The sequence below is a fragment of the Eubalaena glacialis genome, chromosome 3 (assembly GCF_028564815.1).
Source record: "Eubalaena glacialis isolate mEubGla1 chromosome 3, mEubGla1.1.hap2.+ XY, whole genome shotgun sequence".
Classification (NCBI taxonomy): Eukaryota; Metazoa; Chordata; class Mammalia; order Artiodactyla; family Balaenidae; genus Eubalaena; species Eubalaena glacialis.
Genome location: NC_083718.1, coordinates 113,419,882 through 113,445,319, shown reverse-complemented (window position 1 = coordinate 113,445,319; position 25,438 = coordinate 113,419,882). Strand labels below are relative to the sequence as shown.

Here is a 25,438-nt window from a genome sequence, read left to right as displayed (position 1 = left end):
TTAGATTATATCATAATTCTAATCTTCCTAGGAAAAGCATAATATCAATTCTACCACTTCAAAATTTCACAAATGAAAAGCTCTAAAATTGTATTCTACAATATCCATGCTAAATAATACTGATCCAGAAGTAACAAAATATGAAGAAAGACAGAGGAAAATGGGGTATACAAAAATATTTTGTTCCTTCACTAACTTCAGTTGAAATTTAGCAATCATTTAGTATCAAAAATGTGCACCATGGTGACCATAGGAGAAATTTAGCACCTGACAGTAATATAATATCAAAAATTAAAAAAAATACTAAATTTAGTAAAAATATAATAATTAAACTTTTAAATAAAAAAAAAAATTTTTTTGCCGCAGAGCAACTAAGCTCGTGCACCACAACTACTGAGCCTGCACCCCAGAGCCCGCCCACCACAACTACTGAGCCCTCGTGCCACAACTACTGAAGCCCGTGCGCCTAGAGCCCATGCTCCGCAACAAGAGAAGCCACCTCAATGAGAAGCCCGCGCACCGCAACAAAGAGTAGCCCCCGCTCGCCACAACTAGAGAAAGCCTGCACGCAGCAACAAAGACCCAATGCAGCCAAAAATAAATAAATTAAAAAATATATATATTCAGACAAGTGTACACAATTATATGTACATCAAAACACTATTTATAATGGTAAAAAGTTGTAAATGACCCTACTGTGTAACAATAAAGAAACAGTTCACTCAAAAAAAAAAATATATGCATATGTTTTAATCTTAGATATGATACTGGTACTTCACTTCAAGCAAATACTGCTTTAAATATTTTGCCAATTTGTATATGGCCAGAAAGTGTAGTCTCTGTACCCAGTGCTGTGCTGGAAAGTGCTTAACAACCAGCTCTCAAGCAACTGTGTGTACGTGTGCATGTGTACACATGTGTTTGTATGTACATTTATTATATATTTTAATATAGACTGAAATAGAAGATGTATAATATACAACACACAGTTAATAAGATATATAATGCTATTATAAATTCTATGTAGTCAATATACTCTCAGAGAATGCTTTCACTAATTTTTGCCAAACTATTGTATCCATAGGTCATCTACCACTGAAAATGAGGAAAAAGTGAAGTATGGATATGAACATTGGTTAATTTTTGTTCAAGTTATCTGATAATAGAATTACTATCATTTTGATAACAGTAATCAAACACTGAAATACGATTTCCTCAATATTTTTGTGCTATTCATAATGTAAAGACTAAAGATACAACACATTTTTAAGCTTTAATCTGCATTAACAGTCTAGAGCAGGAGTCAAAAACTTTTCCTTAAAGGGCCAGATAGTAAATAATTTTAGACTTGTGGGTCGTACAGTCTATCACAACTACTCTATCTGCCACTGGAGTGTGAAAGGGGCCATATACAATATATAAATGAATGGGAAAGGTTGTATTCCAATAAGACTTTATTTACAAAAACAGGCAGCCAGACAGATTTGGGATATGGGCTATAGTTTGCCAACTTCTGCTCTAGATAATCCACAAAACAATAAATCAAGCCCTGATTTGTAGTTTGCCAATTTATGTGGTGTAAATACTCCCATCATGGCTCCTTTCAAGTCGACATAACATTAGTGAACATTAATGAATATAACATGAGTAGCACACATTGGTATTTCCACTAAACAGATACAATAGGTATAAATAATCTCAAAAGCACAGATAATAGTAAAATGTAAAAATAATTAGGAAATGATGACGTTTGAGTATTTACTACCATAATTTGTCTAATCATGTTGAATAATTTAATTTTTAATATGGCTGTTTAACAAATGTGCCACAAAATTCCTGAAAATTTATTGGGGTGGCCAAAAAGTTCGTTAAGGTTTTTCCATAACATCTTGTAACAATCGGTTCTTGCAACCCTTTACTAGCCAGCTCCAGCACACCACTGTGTCTATGTTTAATAAAGTTCAAATCTCTTTCTGTCACTCTCTAACTTTAAACACTTTAATGGTACTCCACAGATCTTGAGATAACAGGTTCTTTTACTGGTGCCCAAGATTCTATATGATTTGGCTCCCTATTTACTGCTCTAGCTTCATATCTTACCAGTATTCCTCACCACACACTTCCCTCCAACTAGAATGAACTTCCTCAGTTCAAGCAAAAAACTTATTGTTCCTTTTCACTTTTGCTCTTCACATGTGCTATTCCCTTTGTCTAGTGAACTCTGTTGCCTTTCCTTGACTAATTCCTACATATCCTTAAGGTCTCAGCTTAATCATTCCTTAGTTAGCTTTGCTTGAACCATAACCTTAACACTAAACGCCCATTACAGTATTCTATATACCTCCTCAATCATAGCACTACTCATACTGCATTGTAATGGTGTGTTTGTCTATATCCTTTGCTAAGAGAAAGCCCCTTGAGGACAGTGATCTCTCTCCAACAGCCAGCACTACCTTGCAACCATGTGAGTGGGACACCTAAAAAACCTCATCCTTTAGCTTTAGCTAAGCCTTTAGATGACTGTAGCCTCATGAGACTCTCAATCAGAACCACTTGATTAAGCTGCTCCTGAATTTCTGATCCACAGAAACCCTGGGATATTAGTGGTTACTGCTATTTTAAGCCACTAAGTTTTAGACGTAATTTGTTAAATAGCAATAGATAACTAATACATTTATACTCTACTAATTTTAACATTGTATAAAAATATTATATCCATCAAGTAAAACAACAAAAATTTGGGCATCAATTTTCTCCCAATCTTCCCCCTCTCCAATCCAATCACCGTGTCTCTACAAAAATGCTTAACTGATCTACTCTGCTTTAGTACCACTGCCAACACCTGAGCCCAGGCTAGCAACTCTGTCTTGTATTCAGTACTATCACCTGATGATCTCATATCAAATCCCTCTCCAACCCCGCCTCAAATCCATCTCCACACACAGTGGCACGTGTGTTCTTTAAAAAATAATTACATTAATTGCTACAAGCATTATTCCCTAATAAATGCTAAAATTAGTTGCTGAGGGACTTCCCTGGTGGCACAGTGGTTAAGAATCCACCCGCCAATGCCGGGGACACAGGTTAGATCCCTGATCCGGGAAGATCCCACATGCTGCGGAGCAACTAAGCCCGTGTGCCACAACTACTGAGCCCGTGTGCCAAACTACTGAAGCCCACATGCCTACAGCCCGTGCTCCACAACAAGAGAAGCCACCACAATGAGAAGCCTGTGCACCACAATGAAGAGTAGCCCCCGTTCGCCACAACTACAGAAAGCCCTCATGCAGCAACGAAGACCCAATGCAGCCATAAATAAATAAATAAATAAATAAATAAAATAAAATAAAATAAAATGAAATAGAATTAGTTGCTGAAACCTTAAGGATGTTTGCATCAACTCAAAATAGTTCCTCCAAATACTTATTAATTATTGTACTACTCTGGTGGTCTTAACCCATGCCCACAAGTTCTTTGATACTCTCTCCTTCAGGAGTTGTGGCTCAATGCCCTTTCCCCCACTCAGACCATTGTCTAGGCTTAGTAACTTGCTTGTAAGGACAGAATATGAGGGGGAAAAAGTTTTGTAGTAGAGAAAGCTGGCAGATACCAACTCAATCAAATGACCAAAGTTAACAGCACTAGATATAAGACATATCAAGACAGTATGTCCCTGATATGATGCACTGAGAAAGACACTTCACCTCTGTATACTTTCCTAAAATACATAACCTTGGTAAAAGCATGAGAAAACATACGACAATCCCAAACTGAGAGATTTCTACAAAATACCTCACAAGTACTCTTCAACAGTCAAAGTAATGAGAGATAAGAAAACACTGAGAAACTGTTGCAGATCAAAGAAGAATGAGACACCATGGGGAAATCTGAATAAAGTCTGTAATTTAGTAATAACATTATACCAATGTTCATTTCTTAGTACTGATAAATGCATCATGGTTATGTAATATGTTAAAATTAGGAGGGGCTGATTAAAGGGTATATGGGAACTCTGTACTATCTTTGCCACTTCACTGTAAACATAAAATTACTTCAAAATTAAAAGTAAAAAAACTGAAGCAAATATAGCAAATCAAAAAATATATCATGTTTCTTTCCTGCTTAAGACCTTTTAGTGGCCTCCCACAGCATTTAAGAGTAAAACTCAAACTTGTTACCATGGCCTATAAAAATCTACATAGTAAGAAGTGGAGTCCTAGCTTACCTCCCTGACTTTATCTCATTCAGCTCTGCATTATACATGAGACTCAGCAACCAAGTTCTTTCCTGCTTTTGGGTCTTGAACTCTGACCCTTTTCATGCAAAGATCTTCCTCCCACTCTTCATATGGCTGGTTCTTTCTTATTCTTCAGGTCCCAGCTCTGCTACCATTCAATCTTAATTACCACTTCCCCTAACCTCCCACTCTATAGTACATCATTACTAATGATCTTTCCAATTTTTTACTTATTGTCTCACTAAACATTATGTCCACTTTCTCCATTACAGTATCCCCAATGCCTACAAGAAAAACCGACAAATAGAAGACACCCAAATATTTGACAAATATGTACTGATAGATGCCATCATTCCTTAAAGTCTCATAATCTCACCTCTTCCCATCCCTATTTGAAAATCACTGTCTTAGAACATATAAATTATATCTATTTAAAATGAAAAGATTTGGTTACACAATTTGTAAGTAACATGATGAAGAAACTGGTACTATCATGCCCTGCAGGTCAGAGTACAAAATGGTACAACCCTAAGCGGGGTAATTTGACAAAATCTATGAAAGTACAATTGACCAAACAATCAAATTTACAGCAATTTATCCTACAGAAATGTGTAGATATGCTTCTATACATCTGAAATTATGTATGTACAAAGTTATTCACTATACATTGCTGGTAGTAGCAAAACACTGGGAACAACCCATGTGCCCATCAATAAGGACCTAGAGAAATTTGGGAAGATGGCGGAAGAGTAAGACGCGGAGATCACCTTCCTTCCCACAGATACATTAGAAATACATCTACACGTGGAACTGCTCCTACAGAACACCCACTGAACGCTGGCAGAAAACGTCAGACCTCCCAAAAGGCAAGAAACTCCCCCACGTACTTGGGTAGGGCAAAAGAAAAAAGAAATAACAGAGACAAAAGAATAGGGACGGGACCTGCACCTGTGGGAGGGAGCTGTGAAGGAGGAAAGGTTTCCATGCACTAGGAAGCCCCTTCGCGGGCGGAGACTGCGGGTGGCAGAGGGGGGAAGCTTCGGAGCCACGGAGGAGAGCGCAGCAACAGGGGTGCGGAGGGCAAAGCGGAGAGATTCCCGCACAGAGGCTCGGCGCCGACCAGCACTCACCAGCCCGAGAGGCTTGTCTGCTCACCCGCCGGGGCGGGCGGGGGCTGGGAGCTGAGGCTCGGGCTTCGGTCGGATCGCAGGGAGAGGACTGGGGTTGGCGGCGTGAACACAGCCTGAAGGGGTTAGCGCACCACAGCTGGCTGGGAGGGAGTCCGGGAAAAAGTCTGCAGCTGCCGAAGAGGCAAGAGACTTTTTCTTCCCTCTTTGTTTCCTGGTGCGCGAGGAGAGGGGATTCAGAGCGCCGCCTAAACGAGCTCCAGAGACGGGCGCGAGCCGCGGCTATCAGCGCGGATCCCACAGCAACAGGGGCGCAGAGGGAAAAGTGGAGAGATTCCCGCACAGAGGAGCAGTGCCGACCAGCACTCACCAGCCCGAGAGGCTTGTCTGCTCAGCCGCCGGGGCGGGCGGGGGCTGGGAGCTGAGGCTCAGGCTTCGGTTGGATCGCAGGGAGAGGACTGGGGTTGACGGCGTGAACACAGCCTGAAGGGGTTAGCGCACCACAGCTGGCTGGGAGGGAGTCCGGGAAAAAGTCTGCAGCTGCCGAAGAGGCAAGAGACTTTTTCTTGCCTCTTTGTTTCACGGCGCGCAAGGAGAGGGGATTCAGAGCGCCGCCTAAACGAACTCCAGAGACGGGCGCGAGCCGCGGCGATCAGCGCGGACCCCAGAGACGGGCATGAGACGTTAAGGCTGCTGCTGCCGCCACCAAGAAGCCTGTGTGCGAGCACAGGTCACTCTCCACAACCGCCCCTCCCGGGAGCTGGTGCAGCCCGCCACGGCCAGGCTCCCGTTATCCGGGGACAACTTCCCCAGGAGAATGCACGGCGCGCCTCGGGATGGTGTAACGCCATGCTGGCCTCTACCACCGCAGGCTCGCCCCGCATCCGTATCCCTCCCTCCCCCCGGCCTGAGTGAACCAGAGCCCCCGAATCAGCTGCTCCTTTAACCCCGTTCTGTCTGGGCGGGGAACAGACGCCCTCAGGCGACCTACACGCAGAGGCGGGTCCAAATCCAAAGCTGAACCCCGGGAGCTGTGCGAACAAAGAAGAGAAAGGGAAATCTCTCCCAGCAGCCTCAGAAGCAGCAGATTAAAACTCCACAAACAACTTGATGTGCCTGCATCTGCTGAATACCTGAATAGACAACGAATCATCCCAAATTCAGGAGGTGGACTTTGGGAGCAGGATATATTAATTTTTCCCCTTTTCCTTTTTTTGTGAGTGTATATGTATATGCTTCTGGGTGAGATTTTGTCTGTATAGCTTTGCTTTATAATAGCTTTATTTTACTTCACTATATTTTATCCTCTTTCTTTCTTTCTTTCTATTTTTTCTCCCTTTTACTCTGAGCCGTGTGGATGAAAGGCTCTTGGTGCTCCAGCCAGGCATCAGGGCTGTGCCTCTGAGGTGGGAGAGCCAACTTCAGGACACTGGTCCACAAGAGACCTCCCAGCTCCACGTAATACCAAACGGCGAAAATCTCTCAGAGATCTCCATCTCAACATCAAGACCCAGCTTCACTCAACGACCAGCAAGCTACAGTGCTGGATACCCTATGCCAAACAACTAGCAAAACAGGAACACAGCCCCATCCATTAGCAGAGAGGCTGCCTAAAATCATAATAAGGCCACAGACACCCCAAAATACACCACCAGACGTGGACGTGCCCAGCAGAAAGACAAGATCCAGCCTCATCCACCAGAACACAGGCACTAGTTCCCTCCACCAGGAAACCTACACAACCCACTGAACCAACCTTAGCCACTGGAGACAGATACCAAAAACAACGGGAACTACGAACCTGCAGCCTGTGAAAAGGAGACCCCAAACACAGTAAGATAAGCAAAATGAGACGACAGAAAAACACACAGCAGATGAAGGAGCAGGGTCAAAACACACCAGACCTAACAAATGAAGAGGAAATAGGTAGTCTACCTGAAAAAGAATTCAGAATAATGATAGTAAGGATGATCCAAAATCTTGGAAATAGAATAGACAAAATGCAAGAAACGTTTAACAAGGACGTAGAAGAACTAAAGAGGAACCAAGCAACGGTGAAAAACACAATAAATGAAATTAAAAATACTCTAGATGGGATCAATAGCAGAATAACTGAGGCAGAAGAACGGATAAGTGACCTGGAAGATAAAATGGTGGAAATAACTACTGCAGAGCAGGATAAAGAAAAAAGAATGAAAAGAACTGAGGACAGTCTCAGAGACCTCTGGGACAACATTAAACGCACCAACATTCGAATTATAGGGGTCCCAGAAGAAGAAGAGAAAAAAAAAGGGACTGAGAAAATATTTGAAGAGATTATAGTTGAAAACTTCCCTAATATGGGAAAGGAAATAGTTAATCAAGTCCTGGAAGCACAGAGAGTCCCATACAGGATAAATCCAAGGAGAAACATGCCAAGACACATATTAATCAAACTCTCAAAAATTAAATATAAAGAAAACATATTAAAAGCAGCAAGGGAAAAACAACAAATAACACACAAGGGAATCCCCATCAGGTTAACAGCTGATCTTTCAGCAGAAACTCTGCAAGCCAGAAGGGAGTGGCAGGATATACTTAAAGTGATGAAGGAGAAAAACCTACAACCAAGGTTACTCTACCCAGCAAGGATCTCATTCAGATTTGATGGAGAAATTAAAACCTTTACAGACAAGCAAAAGCTGAGAGAGTTCAGCACCACCAAACCAGCTTTACAACAAATGCTAAAGGAACTTCTCTAGGCAAGAAACACAAGAGAAGGAAAACACCTACAATAACAAACCCAAAACATTTAAGAAAATGGGAATAGGAACATACATATCGATAATTACCTCAAATGTAAATGGATTAAATGCTCCCACCAAAAGACACAGACTGGCTGAATGGATACAAAAACAAGACCCATATATATGCTGTCTACAAGAGACTCACTTCAGACCTAGAGACACATACAGACTGAAAGTGAGGGGATGGAAAAAGATATTCCATGCAAATGGAAATCAAAAGAAAGCTGGAGTAGCAATTCTCATATCAGACAAAATAGACTTTAAAATAAAGACTATTACAAGAGACAAAGAAGGACACTATATAATGATCAAGGGATCGATCCAAGAGGAAGGTATAACAATTGTAAATATTTATGCACCCAACATAGGAGCACCTCAATACATAAGGCAAATACTAACAGCCATAAAAGGGGAAATCGACAGCAACACAATCATAGTAGGGGACTTTAACACCCCACTTTCACCAATGGACAGATCATCCAAAATGAAAATAAAGAAGGAAACACAAGCTTTAAATGATACATTAAACAAGATGGACTTAATTGATATTTATAGGACATTCCACCCAAAAACAACAGAATACACATTTTTCTCAAGTGCTCATGGAACATTCTCCAGGATAGATCATATCTTGGGTCACAAATCAAGCCTTGGTAAATTTAAAAAAATTGAAATCGTATCAAGTATCTTTTCCGACCACAACGCTATGAGACTAGATATCAATTACAGGAAAAGATCTGTAAAAAATACAAACACATGGAGGCTACACAATACACTACTTAATAACGAAGTGATCACTGAAGAAATCAAAGGGGAAATCAAAAAATACCTAGAAACAAATGACAATGGAGACACAACGACCCAAAACCTATGGGACGCAGCAAAAGCAGTGCTAAGAGGGAAGTTTATAGCAATACAAGCCTACCTCAAGAAACAGGAAACATCTCGAATAAACAACCTAACCTTGCACCTGAAGCAATTAGAGAAAGAAGAACAAAAAAACCCCAAAGCTAGCAGAAGGAAAGAAATCATAAAGATCAGATCAGAAATAAATGAAAAAGAAATGAAGGAAACAATAGCAAAAATCAATGAAACTAAAAGCTGGTTCTTTGAGAAGATAAACAAAATTGATAAACCATTAGCCAGACTCATCAAGAGAAAAAGGGAGAAGACTCAAATCAATAGAACTAGAAATGAAAAAGGAGAAGTAACCACTGACACTGCAGAAATCCAAACGATCATGAGAGATTACTACAAGCAACTCTATGCCAATAAAATGGACAACCTGGAAGAAATGGACAGATTCTTAGAAATGCACAACCTGCCGAGACTGAACCAGGAAGAAATAGAAAATATGAACAGACCAATCACAAGCACTGAAATTGAAACTGTGATTAAAAATCTTCCAACACACAAAAGCCCAGGACCAGATGGCTTCACAGGCGAATTCTATCAAACATTTAGAGAAGAGCTAACACCTATCCTTCTCAAACTCTTCCAAAATATTGCAGAGGGAGGAACACTCCCAAACTCATTCTACGAGGCCACCATCACCCTGATACCAAAACCACACAAAGATGTCACAAAGAAAGAAAACTACAGGCCAATATCACTGATGAACATAGATGCAAAAATCCTCAACAAAATACTAGCAAACAGAATCCAACAGCACATTAAAAGGATCATACACCATGATCAAGTGGGGTTTATCCCAGGAATGCAAGGATTCTTCAATATACGCAAATCAATCAACGTGATACACCATATTAACAAATTGAAGGAGAAAAACCATATGATCATCTCAATAGATGCAGAGAAAGCTTTCGACAAAATTCAACACCCATTTATGATAAAAGCCCTGCAGAAAGTAGGCATAGAGGGAACTTTCCTCAACATAATAAAGGCCATATATGACAAACCCACAACCAATATTGTCCTCAATGGTGAAAAACTGAAACCATTTCCACTAAGATCAGGAACAAGACAAGGTTGCCCACTCTCACCACTATTATTCAACATAGTTTTGGAAGTGTTAGCCACAGCAATCAGAGAAGAAAAAGAAATAAAAGGAATCCAAATCGGAAAAGAAGAAGTAAAGCTGTCACTGTTTGCAGATGACATGATACTATACATAGAGAATCCTAAAGATGCTACCAGAAAACTACTAGAGTTAATCAATGAATTTGGTAAAGTAGCAGGATACAAAATTAATGCACAGAAATCTCTTGCATTTCTATACACTAATGACGAAAAATCTGAAAGTGAAATTAAGAAAACACTCCCGTTTACCATTGCAACAAAAAGAATAAAATATCTAGGAATAAACCTACCTAAGGAGACAAAAGACCTGTATGCAGAAAATTATAAGACACTGATGAAAGAAATTAAAGATGATACAAATAGATGGAGAGATATACCATGTTCTTGGATTGGAAGAATCAACATGTGAAAATGACTATACTACCCAAAGCAATCTACAGATTCAATGCAATCCCTACCAAACTACCACTGGCATTTTTCACAGAACTAGAACAAAAAATTTCACAATTTGTATGGAAACACAAAAGACCCCGAATAGCCAAAGCAATCTTGAGAACGAAAAATGGAGCTGGAGGAATCAGGCTCCCTGACTTCAGACTATATTACAAAGCTACAGTAATCAAGACAGTTTGGTACTGGCACAAAAACACAAATATAGATCAATGGAACAGGATAGAAAGCCCAGAGATAAGCCCACGCACATATGGTCACCTTATCTTTGATAAAGGAGGCAAGCATATACAGTGGAGAAAAGACAGCCTCTTCAATAAGTGGTGCTGGGAAAATTGGATAGATACATGTAAAAGTATGAAATTAGAACACTCCCTGACACCATACACAAAAATAAACTCAAAATGGATTAAAGACCTAAGTGTAAGGCCAGACACTATCAAACTCTTAGAGGAAAACATAGGCAGAACACTCTATGACATAAATCACAGCAAGATTCTTTTTGACCCAGCTCCTAGAGAAATGGAAATAAAAACACAAATAAACAAATGGGACCTAATGAAACTTAAAAGCTTTTGCACAGCAAAGGAAACCATAAACAAGACCAAAAGACAACCCTCAGAATGGGAGAAAATATTTGCAAATGAAGCAACTGACAAAGGATTAATCTCCAAGATTTACAAGCAGCTCATGCAGCTCAATAACAAAAAAACGAACAACCCAATCCAAAAATGGGCAGAAGACCTAAATAGACATTTCTCCAAAGAAGATATACAGATTGCCAACAGACACAGGAAAGAATGCTCAACATCATTAATCATTAGAGAAATGCAAATCAAAACTACAATGAGATATCATCTCACACCGGTCATATTGGCCATCATCAAAAAATCTAGAAACAATAAATGCTGGAGAGGGTGTGGAGGAAAGGGAACCCTCTTGCACTGTTGGTGGGAATGTAAATTGATACAGCCACTATGGAGAATAGTATGGAGGTTCCTTAAAAAACTAAAAATAGAACTACCATACGACCCAGCAATCCCACTACTGGGCATATACCCTGAGAAAACCATAGTTCAAAAAGAGTCATGTACCAAAATGTTCATTGCAGCTCTATTTACAATAGCCAGGACATGGAAGCAACCTAAGTGTCCATCATCGGATGAATGGATAAAGAAGATGTGGCACATATATACAATGGAATATTACTCAGCCATAAAAGGAAATGAAATGGAGGTATTTGTAATGAGGTGGATGGAGTTAGAGTCTGTCATACAGAGTGAAGTAAGTCAGAAAGAGAAAAACAAATACAGTATGCTAACATATATATGGAATCTAAGGAAAAAAAAAAAAAAGGCTATGAAGAACCTAGTGGCAAGACGGGAATAAAGACACAGACCTACTAGAGAATGGACTTGAGGATATGGGGAGGGGGAAGGGTGAGATGTGACAGGGTGAGAGAGTGTCATGGACATATATACACTACCAAATGTACAATAGATAGCTAGTGGGAAGCAGCCGCATAGCACAGGGAGATCAGCTCGGTGCTTTGTGACCACCTAGAGGGGTGGGATGGGGAGGGTGGGAGGGAGGGAGATGCAAGAGGGAAGAGATATGGGAACATATGTATATGTATAACTGATTCACTTTGTTATAAAGCAGAAACTAACACACCATTGTAAAGCAATTATACTTCAATAAAGATGTTAAAAAAAAAAAAAAACCCAAGTTGAAGAGGAAAAATAAAAAATAAATAAATGTGCCTAGATGGGAAAATTGTAAAGTTGCCAATTAATCCATCAACTTAGCACATTTCAATCAAAACATTAAAAACAGATTCTGCAAAAAAAAAAAAAAAAAATAAGGACCTAGTTAAGTATACTACAGTATATGCATGGAATGGAAAACAATGTACCTTAGAAACTAATGAGGAGATTCTTTAAGCACTGATAATTGAAAGCTCTACAAAACATACCAACAAAAAAAAACAAAAAGTAGAATATATTACTGTCTGCTAACTTTCACATAAGAAAGTAAGAAGTATACACTTTTAATTGTATAAAAGTGTATACTTTAAAAAGTGTACACTTTTAATTGTTAGTATCTGCCTAAAAGAAACTCTGAAAGAACTTACCAGAAAATAATAAAAGCAGTTACCTGGGAAAAAAATAAAAGGGTATGTGGTAGGGTCAGTAAGAGAATAAAAGGGGAATGCTTTCATTTATATTTAGTTTAAAAATATCAAGGCATTATGAAAAAATGTGTAAGTATTAAGCTACTAAAATTTATATGAGGGACTTCCCTGGTGGTCCAGTGGCTAAGACTCCATGCTCCCAATGCAGGGGGCCCAGGTTCGAACCCTGGTCAGGGAACTAGATCCCACATGCTGCAACCAAAGAGCCCGCATGCCGCAACGAAGATCCCGCGTGCGGCAATGAAGACCCCGTGTGCCGCAACGAAGACCCGACGCAACCAAATAAATAAATATTTAAAAAATAAATAAGCAAATAAAATGTATATGAAATATAAGCAAGAGGTTTAATTTCTTCTTTTTTTCTTCCTATCATTATTCCATATATGCACAATATTATAATCATAGTATAATACTTTGCTCAGCTTTCCTCACTTAACATTATTTATTACACAGTTTTATAAGTTTGTATATGAATAGAGAATATAAAATCTTTCTATAATCTTCAAATTCAGATTTATGTAGGAATCCTACAATCTTATTACTGAAATCCTGAGGGCCAGGTGTGTTACGGAATTTCAGATTTTTTAGACTTTCTAAGAGTAGTAAGGTGCATAAACCAAACATTAGTACTCTCCAGTGGGATCTGAGGCAGCATCCATAATGAAAGAGTATGCTCAAGGCCTAACACAATGAAGCAGTGAAGTATAAATACCCACACCAAGTGGGATAAATAAAAATTATAAATGGCTGTAAATTAATTCAAATCTGGTTTTGCTTCCAATTTGTGTGAAATTCATGAAAAAGTTTAGGTTTCAGTGTTTTGGATTTTCGTATTGGGGGTCTTAGACTTGTACTGTTTCATCTTTAAGTGGGAACATTCAAATTCAGTTATAGAGGGAAAATAACACTAATATTAAAAACAGTATCCTGACATATTTTACATCAATGAAAATAACATGAGCTTTAATAATTACTTATCAGCAAATCATAAGCTATAATCATATAAACCTAAATGAAAATGAATCAGATTTATATAACTGAAGGACTAGCTCCCTTGAAAAAGTTAGGTTTGTTGCTGAATTGTTCCAACATGACAAAGTAAAATACGTACACTTAACCAGAATGTACTAGATGCTAGGGTGACAATTAACACTGATCATTCTTGAAATCTGCAAAAGGCATGAAAAAGATTGAATAAATCAATATACACCTTAAACATGGGGGAGGTCTCAGAGTCAGCATCTGTAACATACTTTACAAAGGTATTAATGAAAAGTTAAAATTAAATAAAATCTCATTATCGGTTCTGAAAATTCTGAATCTGAGCCCATTACTTAGATAAATTCAAAGAAAACAATTATTTTCATCAGCAAACTCCCCAAATATTTATTTCCAAAGAATACTTTACTTTGATTAAAAGGTGCTAAGGCATTTGAGGAGCAATATTAAATCCAGTAACAGTGTTAACAACATGTTTAAAGGAAAACTTATACCAATAATAAAAAAGACTAAATTTAATTCTTTATTAAAAGTAAGTCAGCACAGACACTACAGCACCAAAAAACTCAAACAGATATTAGTATGATAAATCAAATTGATGTAACCTCATGCCACATCATTTTATTTTTAAATTAGTCTAGGGAATTCCCTGGCAGTCCAGTGGTTAGGACTTGGCGCTTTCACTGCTGTGGCCCAGGTTCAATCCCTGGTCCAGGAACTAAGATCCCACAAGCTGCACGATGAGGCCAAAAATAAAAGCCTAGTCACATCCTTCAAGAGGGACTACTCTTATGTCAGTACAAACTTCAGTACTACCTACAGATTTCTGTCAGTGTAAATTGTAAGAGCCATGCATATTTATTAGGATGTAATTTCATCTCTGGATTTCAGTGACACTGATAAACCACTCAAGCTTCACTCTTGGTTTTTAATGACACCAGAACAAGTTGATGGAATTACAGCTTTATATGTGCCATTGAAAGTCTTATTTCTTATCATAGAATAATAAGGCTGGAATCTTTAAAGGGCATCGTTCCTACTATCTTACCATGGAAAGATGAATGTCTAGTTTATTTTTAAAATCCCATTACTTGCCCTCAGTAATCCATTCTAATGTTCACACCACAGTCTTCTCTTTAGTTATTTCACACACACACACAGTCCCTCTCCTTCCACCCCATTTCCCAACCTCCCCTTCTCTCTCACCATTACTATATTGTAAATTTATTAAAGGAAAAAACGTACTTGCATTCAAAAACTTTTCCATGTTTTACGAATCTAAACACTTCACAAAAAATTTAAAAACTGATTAAAATAGCAATGTGAAATGTACACAATTTTCCCAACTCATTGGTACACGCACACCTCTTTTGTTCTCTACTCTAGCCAGAAAACATATATCAATATTGACAGCCCGCCAATAAGGTACCAATAAAAGCACAGTTGCCCCAACCTTTCTAAATTACCTATCTTTTTGGTTGAGACATTAAAAGCTTCGGTTTTAAAGGACTATGGGTAAAAAGAGATACCAATCTTCAACCACTTGGTTAACTTAATTTCCTGCACTGGCATTTAACCAAGTGGTTGAAAATGAAGTTTCCTGCCTGAAATCCACCCAGAGCAAGATGAGCTAACCTGGCCTGAAAGCAACTGCCAAAGTAAGTTCAGGAAAAGTAGGAAATAAGACTAGCTTTTTTTTGGTTTTATGATAATGTACTCAATGATGAGACAAAAACAAAAAAAGTATTATTATATTGACAAAAACACAAACTTGCTAAATGATATATTTACCTTGCATTCAATCTCTGCTTGTTTGCGCTTTGCTTCACTTAATTGGGTAAGTAGTCCTTTGTTCTGTGCAGAAAGATACTGCACCTTCTCCTGTAGATTGATCACCTCTTGTTCTGCTCTTCGAAGATGATTACTATTGATCTGGTTCTAATAATTAAAAATATAAATACTCAGAGTATAGATAAAAGGTCTGAAAAAACATAAATTTCTACCTATGCATATTATGCCTCAACAATATTCTTAATATTATTATTAGTTATAGGCCTATTTTATTCAACAAATAGTTAAATACGTAAAAAAAATTATAAAACTGCTTTAAGAATCAAGTCATCCAAAAGGATGCATAAGGTTCATATTAGAAATTCTCATTAGAGGTCCATTTACCATTTATACAATAAATATCTATAAACTATAAGGATGTTTACATAGAACTTGTAGGTATTAATTTCTGAAATAGGCAATATGGTATAAAATAGATGTGATACGATGAATTTAATTAACTCCCTTTTCCAGTTCCCAAAAGAAAGCACAGACTGATCAAAAGGTATCATCACCACTTACTGGACTGTAAACTTTTTTTTTTTTTAATTAATTAATTAATTAATTTATGGCTGTGTTGGGTCTTCGTTTCTGTGCGAGGGCTTTCTCTAGTTGTGGCAAGCAGGGGCCACTCTTCATTGCGGTGCGCGGGCCTCTCACCATCGCGGCTTCTCTTGTTGCGGAGCACAGGCTCCAGATGCGCAGGCTCAGTAATTGTGGCTCACGGGCCCAGCTGCTCCACGGCATATGGGATCTTCCCAGACCAGGGCTCGAACCCGTGCCCCCTGCATTGGCAGGCAGACTCTCAACCACTGCGCCACCAGGGAAGCCCCTGGACTGTAAACTTTTTGATGTCAAAAAATGTATCACATGAACTTCTACATTCCTAAAATGTATATAGCACAGTCTGTTTTTATGGAGGATGGACTGGTTTTGAATTCTGGCTTGCTATTTGGTGAGTAAGCAAACTAGTTAATATCTAGTTTCTATTTCCTCATTTGAAATATGTACGTAAAAATACTATCTATTTCTCATTTGGTTGTCTTTAGAATTAAATGAGATAATACATGTTAACAGAGCTTAACATATAGTAAGAACTCAATACATGCTAGCTGCTTAGTGTATTATAACTACAGGACATGATAAAAAAATAGATCTTTTGTTTATTTATTTTTATTGAAGTATATAGTTGATTTACAATGTAGTTTTAGTTTCTGGTATACAGCAAAGTGATTCAGTTTTTTATATATGTATTCTTTTTCATATTCTTTTCCATTATGGTTTATTACAGGATATTGAATATAGTTCCCTGTGCTGTACAACAGGATCTTGTTATAGATCTTGAATTTACTGACACGAGGTAGTTTTCACATTCAGGCCTGAGCCAGCTTGAATTCTCTCAACCCTAAATTATTCTATTAGAGGCCTGAAAGAAACAGTATGGATTTTCATAACCAAAGACAGGCAAAATTAGGCTCTTCATTTAACCATTCTTCAACTTCGGTCAAGTTAACTAATGCCATCAAATTATAGTACACTGATAGAACCGTAGATATTACTGCTTGTCTTTTAAGGCTGTGTTTTGAGAATTATGTGAGAAAAGTTTATGGAAGGAGTTCTCACCTAATGCCTGAAATTTAAGACATTTAATAAATACTCAGTTGTTACTATTATTAAACCTATTCTATCTCACTCTATGAAAATGATCCTGCCTCCAGTTTTAATTTTAAAATCTGGATCATCCAATAGATTTAAGCTCTAAAACTTTCTACCACTTCCAGGTTTCTTCATCTTCACTACTCACCTTCCTGACTCACAGAAGAAATGCCTCCTTCCTAAGACCATCCTCTACGTCACCCCCTTCTTTCTCACTTTCAATCAATGAACACTGTCTGTCTACAAAATTAAGAGTGAACTTCTTAGTACTGTATTCAGAATGTTCCACAACCTCTTTTTACTGTCTTACCTCCTACCATTAAGACAAATAACTATACTTCAGAGGGACACACCTTCAACATAAGCTGCAAAGAATTCCCACAGACAAAACTCCTCCCTACACCCCTGAATACCATTCCACGATCCAAAATTACAAAACAAAACACTCACACATAAACAAAATCCAAGAATTGACTATGAGTGAGAAATGGTAGACAAAAAAATAAATAAATAGCAAAAATAGATTTTTAAGAACTCTAGATAGTAAAATAATCACATAAGGACTTTATACAAAATAGTTTATGTTTAAAATTATTAGACATAGACATAAAAAGAGGAAGCAAAAACATAAACAAAGAACAGGTCACTGTCAAAAAAAATTCAGCAAATTTGAAAAATAACCAAATATAATTTTTAAAATTAACAGACAGGGCTGTTAAAAATTCAATTTAAGGGTTAAACAGGAGATTAGACACACTGAAGAAACAATTAGTGTCCCAGAAGATGTTGAGACACAGAAAAGAGAATAAGGGGGTATAAAATACACCTATCAGGTGTTGCAGTATAAAATATACCTAACAGGTGTTGCAGAAAAAAAAGTGAGACATGATGGCCTAAGAAGATGGTAATAGCTGGGAATCTTTTACAACAACAACAACTACTACATATGAATCTACAGCTCAGGAAGCACAACTAGTCCCAAACAGGATAAATATCAACATAAATAAAGCCTCATCAAAATACATTATAACAAAACTTACAAAATGCTAAAGAAAAGAAGAGGCAAATTAAGGGAAAAACTGAGTATCTGTGAAGGCGGAAAGTGAAATATCCAGCAGACATCTCAACAGGAAAAATTGGTAGTGCTTAAAAAAAAATCATCCTATAAAAGTATACTCAGCTAACAACATACAAGAGTGAGAGAAAAGTACATTTATTTTAAGAAAGTGAGAGAGCTTACAACTCATGATCGAAACTGGAAAGAAACTGTGATAAAAGTAAGAAGAGAGCAAAAAATTGGCATGCAAGTAGACAAATCCACAGGAGTACTGACTCCATAAAACAGTAATAATGCCTAGGAATTTGGAGATATAAAAAAATGTACAATAATCGTAAGATGTAAGAAGAACACATGAGTTAGAATAAGGCCCTTATATAGTTTGGAAGAATGACAGAGATAATTACTAACTTTAGACTTTGTTCAGTCAGGCAAGCATTTTCTTCCTTTTTTTTTTTTCCTTCAGGTAATAAACACTAATAAAAAAGAAAAGGAATTATAAAAGTCAAACTAATAGAAGGAGAAAGAAAAAACTAAATCCAATAAAAAGCAAGAAAGGAAGAAAACACATGGAAAGAAAGAAGAAACAGAATACAAAATAAAATAATTTCAAATACATCATAATAAAGACTTTTGATTTCTGATTGGGGATGTAGAGAATCAGAAAGAACATTGCTTCCACCTTTTCAATTAAAAAAAAAAAGCCAGCCAAACTCTAAGTTCATGACTAATGTTGAACCCAGAGAGGTGAGGTCGCAAGACAACCAACTAGCTCAAAATCTAAGAGACAGGGCAGATGCTGCTAGAAGCTGTTAAGAATAATTCAGCTAGAATAAACACTGAATTGGTGGAGCTCAAGTGTGGGCTGGCTAGAGAGCGTGGAGCCCGTGGGGAGAATAGAGTGCACAAACTCTTACACACTTTTCCCTCATGGACCCCAACAGGTACACACAAAAAAGATTGGTGAGAGTCCTGAGAAAGAGATCTCCATGGTACAGGCCGCAGGGAGGGGGAAAGCAGCTGATATGTGAGGGGCACTAATCCTTGCTTATCTCCTCTACAGAACAAAAGGTTTAATCTGCTTGGAGCAGGACAACAAATATTGTTGTCTCTGGGGCACGGGGAAAACCAGTGCATCTGGGGAAGGGGCAGGACTATAGCTTGGGGGTAGGACAGGAGCACTAATGAGGCCAAACACCCCAGATCGAGGGACATGATACAGCCTAAGACTGAGGCTTTATCAGAACAATAGGGCAGAAGTGTTCTCTGACCCTCCATTTCCTGTAACAAGTAACAGTGGAATACCACTGGGGACTGACCTCCCCTGAAGTACTGTACAAAGGGAACACCTAAAGATGTTAAAAAAAACCCTTTGGCAAACCAGCCCCTGATCTAAAAATAAGATATTGCTAGAGGAATTTGAAGCCCGTGGTGCAATGAGGGTAACCACAGAAATAACAAACCTCAAACCAGCCCAACTCCTGACTATATTAACTCAAATCCCCCACATTAAAGACCTAGTAGAAGGAAAGATGTACCCATTTCCAGGCAAGAAACTATTTACCTTAGTCTACTGTCCTACACAAGATACACATCTAGTTTTCAACAAAAAATTACACAGCATAGGAAAAGGTAAAAAAAAAAAAAAACACTTCCAAGAGACAAAGCAATCAACAGAACCAGCCTCATATATGACACAGATATTGAAATTATCTGACAGGGAATTTAAAATAAGGGCTCTATGGGAAAGGTGAAAAATATGCAACATCAGATAGGTAATATCAGCAAAGAAATGAAAACTATAAGAATTAAACAGAAATACTAGAAGTAAAAAACACAGTAACAGGTGTAAAGAATGCCTTCAACGGCTCATCAGACAACTCACAAATTGGAGGAAAGAATCAGTGAACTTAGTGATAAATAAAGAGAAATATGTCAGTCAATAGAAACTGAAATACAAAGAGAAAAAATAATGGGAGGGAAAAGAATAGAGCATCCAACAGTTGCTGGACAACATCAAACAATCTAACATAAGTGTAAATGGAATCCCTGAGGAAGAGAGTGTGGGAGAAGAAATATGTGACGAAATAACGACCAAGAAATTTCCAAATTTCAGGGCAGTCACAAATTCACAGGTCCCAAGAAAAAAACAAAGCAAAAATCACATCAAGTCAAATTATATTACCCTAGGAAACTGCCCATTTCATCTAAATACTCAAATTTCAAATGTATCACTTAAACTATGTTCAGAGCATGTTTTTAAAAAATATTTTCACTGCATCTATATTTATGTCCCTTTTTCTCATTCCTAATAGTGTTTATTTGTGCCTTCTTTCTTTTCTTAAAAAGTCTGGAAGAAGTTTACCACATCTTACAGCACCAGACTCAAGAAGAAACAGAAAACCTGAAAAGATCTATAACCCTTCAACAACTAGGATCAATAATTATTACACCCACAAAACAAAACAAAAAGACAAGACTGTTTAAAGGAATGAATTCCAGGGACTTCCCTGGTGGTCCAGTGATCCGTGCTTCCACTGCAGGGGGCATGGGTTCAATCCCTGGTCGAGAAACTAAGATCCCACATACCACCTGGCCCACCCAAAAAAAAGGAATGAATTCCAGCAAATATTCAAGTAATGGGTAATTTCAATCTTACATAAAACTTCTGTGAACAGAAAAAGTTAAATACAACCCAACTCATTCACCCAGCTTACCTTGGTGCCAAAACCAGATAAAAGTCTCCCCCAAAAGGAAAATTACAGTACAATCTAATTTAGGTACAAAAAAATCTAAATTATGAAAAACCTGATTCCTGCAATGGGAATATGTTGTGTATGTCTCTGTGTCTGCATTCCATATTACAAACTTGTTCTTTAGCATTTTGATAACTGTACCTCAATATAACTGGTTTTCTTTGGAATCCTATGTATTTTATGCATTAAAAAACATTATTTTGAGATGGGGTCCATAGGTTTCAGACTGCCAAAGGGGTTCATGGCACACAAAAAAGATAAGAACCCCTGTACTAAAGAAACTCTTAGAGATATACACAAGAAAACATGCAAGAATGCTCAGAGCAGCCCTGTGTGTAATAGCAAAAATCGGTACGAAGAGGAAAGTGGCTCCATAAACCAAGGTATACTTATTAGGTGGACTTTTCTAAAAGTCATTAAAATGAAAGAACTGGAGCTACATGTATCATCAAGGACCTATCTCTTAATCTGGATGCTGGATACATGGGTGTTTGATGTAATATTCTTTAGATGACTAATACAGCATTAACATCACACGACACTATCTGTATTTATTTTCCTCACTTTGCAATGAGAAAACTTCATGGATCATCACCAGTACATGCACTGACATTTAGGAGCCACGCTCATTAGTCAGGCACAGTGCAAAATACAAATTCCTTAGGAAGCCTTTCTCCAAACCACCAAGTTGGAATTAACTGTCCTGTCCTATTCTCCATAGAAATTTCTATCTAACTCTCTACTTACAAATTTCTGAATTATATATTGCTTCCAGTTTTACTGAGATATAATCAACATATAGCACTGTATAAGTCTAAGGTGTACAGCATAATAACCTGACTTACATATATTACGAAATGATTACCACAGTAAATTTAGTTAACCTTGATTATCTCATATAGTGACTTATATTAAATACAGTTTGTGCATGCCTGATTTCTCAAGTGTAAGATCTTTGATGGCTGCATACTGCTTTGTAGTCACAAGTTCCCAAAACCACATTTGCTGAGTTTGATCCATTTACTTACAGCCACTCTGAAATAAATCCTGAACACTGGCTTAAAAGTTGTGTTTGCATCTTTAATATCTATACTGAGATAAAATCTGATTATAAAAATAAAACTTACCGTCACAAAGCTGGATTTCTACTTTTCATAATCTTACTGTTATTTTTAATTACAATGAACAATACAAGAAAATAACTTTGAACAATGTAAAACAAGATATATTTAATCTAAAGGATTTACATATCCACATTACCATGTTCAAGTTGGGATAATCATTTTTTTTAATATCTTCTATGTATTTTTAATTTTTTTATTGAGGCATAGTTGACATATTAGTTACAGGTATACAATGTAGTGACATATAAATACCATATGGTATGGTATTTATATACATTGCAAATTGATCACCACAGTAAGTCTGATAACATCACTGTCCAAAGTTATTGCAATATTATTGACAATATTCCCTATGCTGTATATTATATCCCCATGAAAACTATTTTATAATTGGACGTTTGTACCTTTTAATCCCCTTTACCTATTTCTCCCAAACCCAATCCTTCTCCCCTCTGATGAACATCAGTTTGTTCTCTCTATATATGAGTGTGTTTGGGATAATCATTTTGCAGTAAGTATACAGAATGATATATGAGTTAACTATGCCCCCTACTGACTGAATAAGTATTTTGAAAACTGAATAACATTACAGAGAATAAAGAATATAGTCCACACAGATGTACCACATAAAAACCAAATGTACCAAAGGTACTTTTATAATGTAAATGGGTTACATAAAAAGGACTTTGCAGATCTTAAGTCAAGCATATTTGAGATAAGATTTATTAGAGAAAAGGGGACTTGAGAAGAAAGAAGTGTAATTTTGGAAATGACTGCTCAGAGTCACCACATTACACAACTTTAGGAAGCATCATTCACATTATATTCTACATCAGTGGTTCTCAACCAGGGGCAATTTTGCCCCCAGGGGACATTTGGCAATGTGTGGAGATGCTTTCGGCCATCACAATGTGGCAGGGGCGTGGTGCTACTGAGTAGAGGGTAGAGGGATACCGTAGTTCGTAGAGAGGCCAGGGATGCTGCTAAACATACTACAGTGCACAGCCCAGTCTCACAATAAAGAATTAACTGGTCCCAAATGTTAATATTGTTGAGGTTAAGAAATTTTGCTCAACATGAGTATTCCCTTTCAGGTTGTACAACAACGAAACAAAGTCATATAGAGTTTTATGACTTGTTTAAACTTTGTTGAAAGAGTCAAAGAAGATATTAAATCTCCGCTGTCAAGGAATACAGTTTTAGCCCTTTTTATCTGGGCTAGAAAACTGCAGTCTAGACAGTTTCATATGTCCACCTTTTGGCTCTGTTCTAAGGATGATACAATTTGTGCATAAACTTTTAATGGGCTAACAGTATTTTTTAAAGCTATTAGGCTTTCCCATTATACCTGTGTTTCCATTTCCATCATCCTTTGTTTTATTTCTCTTATTTCTGCCTGTGTTTCAGCTTCTCTAAGTCGAATGGTCATCAGTTCATCTTGTAACTCATTCACAGCATTTTTCTTAGGTGGGTCTTTCCATCTCCCAGTAGTACGAGCTAAGTGGCGCTGAAATATAAAAAATTAGATCGCAACAAATATTCCCAGTATTACAGTAAGAGCCAACTTAACGAAGCACTTATTTCAGGCCCAGTACTGTATAAGGCACTTTATATGAATCATTTTATTTAATCCCCAGAAAATCTTAAAAGTTAAACACTATTATTTTCAATATAGAGGTAAGAAAATGGAAATGGTGAGTAAGTAACTTCAGAAAGGTCACACAGCCAGTAAGTGGCAGATCTGGGATATAAACTCAGATATAGTTCAAATTTTTTTTATACTGTGGATTAATTATTGTAAAGAATACATTTTTCACCCTAATTTTTTTTCTGAGAGATTTTTACATTATTTTGTAATGAAATCCCAAGAAAAGGGGAAAATTGGGCCCTTCATGAATTAAGGAAACAATATTAGAAGAGCAGTGTTCTCAAAATATCTGTGGTGAAGGACAGTTTTGTTTCATTTGTTTCTAATTTCTAATGCCACCTGATACTCCTTAAAAAAAAAAAAAAGCCATGGCAACGTAAAGGAATAACTTCAGTCTTTGCTAGATGCATCCCTCATCCCAAATTCATACCAAGATCACTATTCTGAAAAGATGTGTCGTTTTCTTTTCTTTCCGCTCTCCCTTCTGTCTTATAGATTCTGGGTTGGTTTTTTTTGCTACTTATCAATAGTTTCCCTCATATGTGAATAAATTTGTGGGCATATAACTAACTAAATGTCTGTTTTATTTTGTGGGAAAACCATTTTCAAAAGAAGTTACAAATTCATAAACAAATTTATATTGATGTCACCCTTCTGATGTTTCATACTGACCAATGAATTTAATATCAACAGGAGAAGAAATAAGTACTATATAAAGAAGTATTTTCTTTTAGTTCTCTAGAAAAAGTTACACAAATCACAATGGTATAACAACCCAACAAAAATACGACTTGATCTCTATTTTATCTTTTATTTACTTATAATATAGAATCAGAAAGGGAGAAAAAGCTTAAAGGTACTTTCAATTTATAAATGCTCTCAGTTTTGTATATTAAACAGGGTCTTTCTCACTTTAAACTCAGATCCTAGTGTTGGTCATTAACTACTTCAAATTCACACAAAATGGATATTCAGGTTTTACCTTCCTTTTTTAAAGCACACAAAATATTTTGACATACCTGCCAGTGTTCCTCTAAATCCTTGACTTGTTGTCTAAGTTCTTTTAAACCCATAATAGCTTCTGCCTCTCTCAGTTTCACAGCAATGAGTTCCTCCTGAAGCCTTGCAATATTATTCTCATCAGGAAAGGAGTTGTTTCTCTAAAGCAAGAGAAAATTTAATTGGGGATTTTTTTTTAATTTAAAGAATAAAATACAGCATATATAACAATAAAATATAGCAAAATAATGAGCTGTTTTCTCCTATATGTAATTGTACTTAATTTTATACAATTTTATTGAGATATAATTCACAAACTATAAAACTTACCCTTTTAATGAACACTAGTCAGTGGGTTTTGTTTTGTTTTGTTTTTTTAATTAATTAATTAATTTATTTTTGGCTGCGTTGGGTCTTCATTGCTGCACATGGCATTTCTCTAGTTGCAGCAAGCGGGGGCTACTCTTCGTTGCGGTGTGCAGGCTTCTCATTGCGGTGGCTTCTCTTGTTGCGGAGCATGGGCTCTAGGCGCGCA

The 25,438-nt window shown here is 37.3% G+C and overlaps 1 protein-coding gene across 2 annotated transcripts in view; it reads right to left on the bottom strand.

Annotated features, from left to right (window-relative positions):
• Positions 1-25,438, bottom strand: part of EVI5 (ecotropic viral integration site 5) — a 228,596-nt gene that overhangs the window by 53,885 nt on the left and 149,273 nt on the right. For both annotated transcript variants that reach the window (XM_061186311.1, XM_061186313.1), the window contains 3 exons: positions 24,924-25,064; positions 23,605-23,763; positions 15,625-15,771 (listed from right to left, as the gene is read on the bottom strand). In XM_061186311.1, coding sequence (XP_061042294.1) covers positions 15,625-15,771; positions 23,605-23,763; positions 24,924-25,064 — 447 coding nt within the window. The remainder of the gene's footprint in view (positions 1-15,624; positions 15,772-23,604; positions 23,764-24,923; positions 25,065-25,438) is intronic.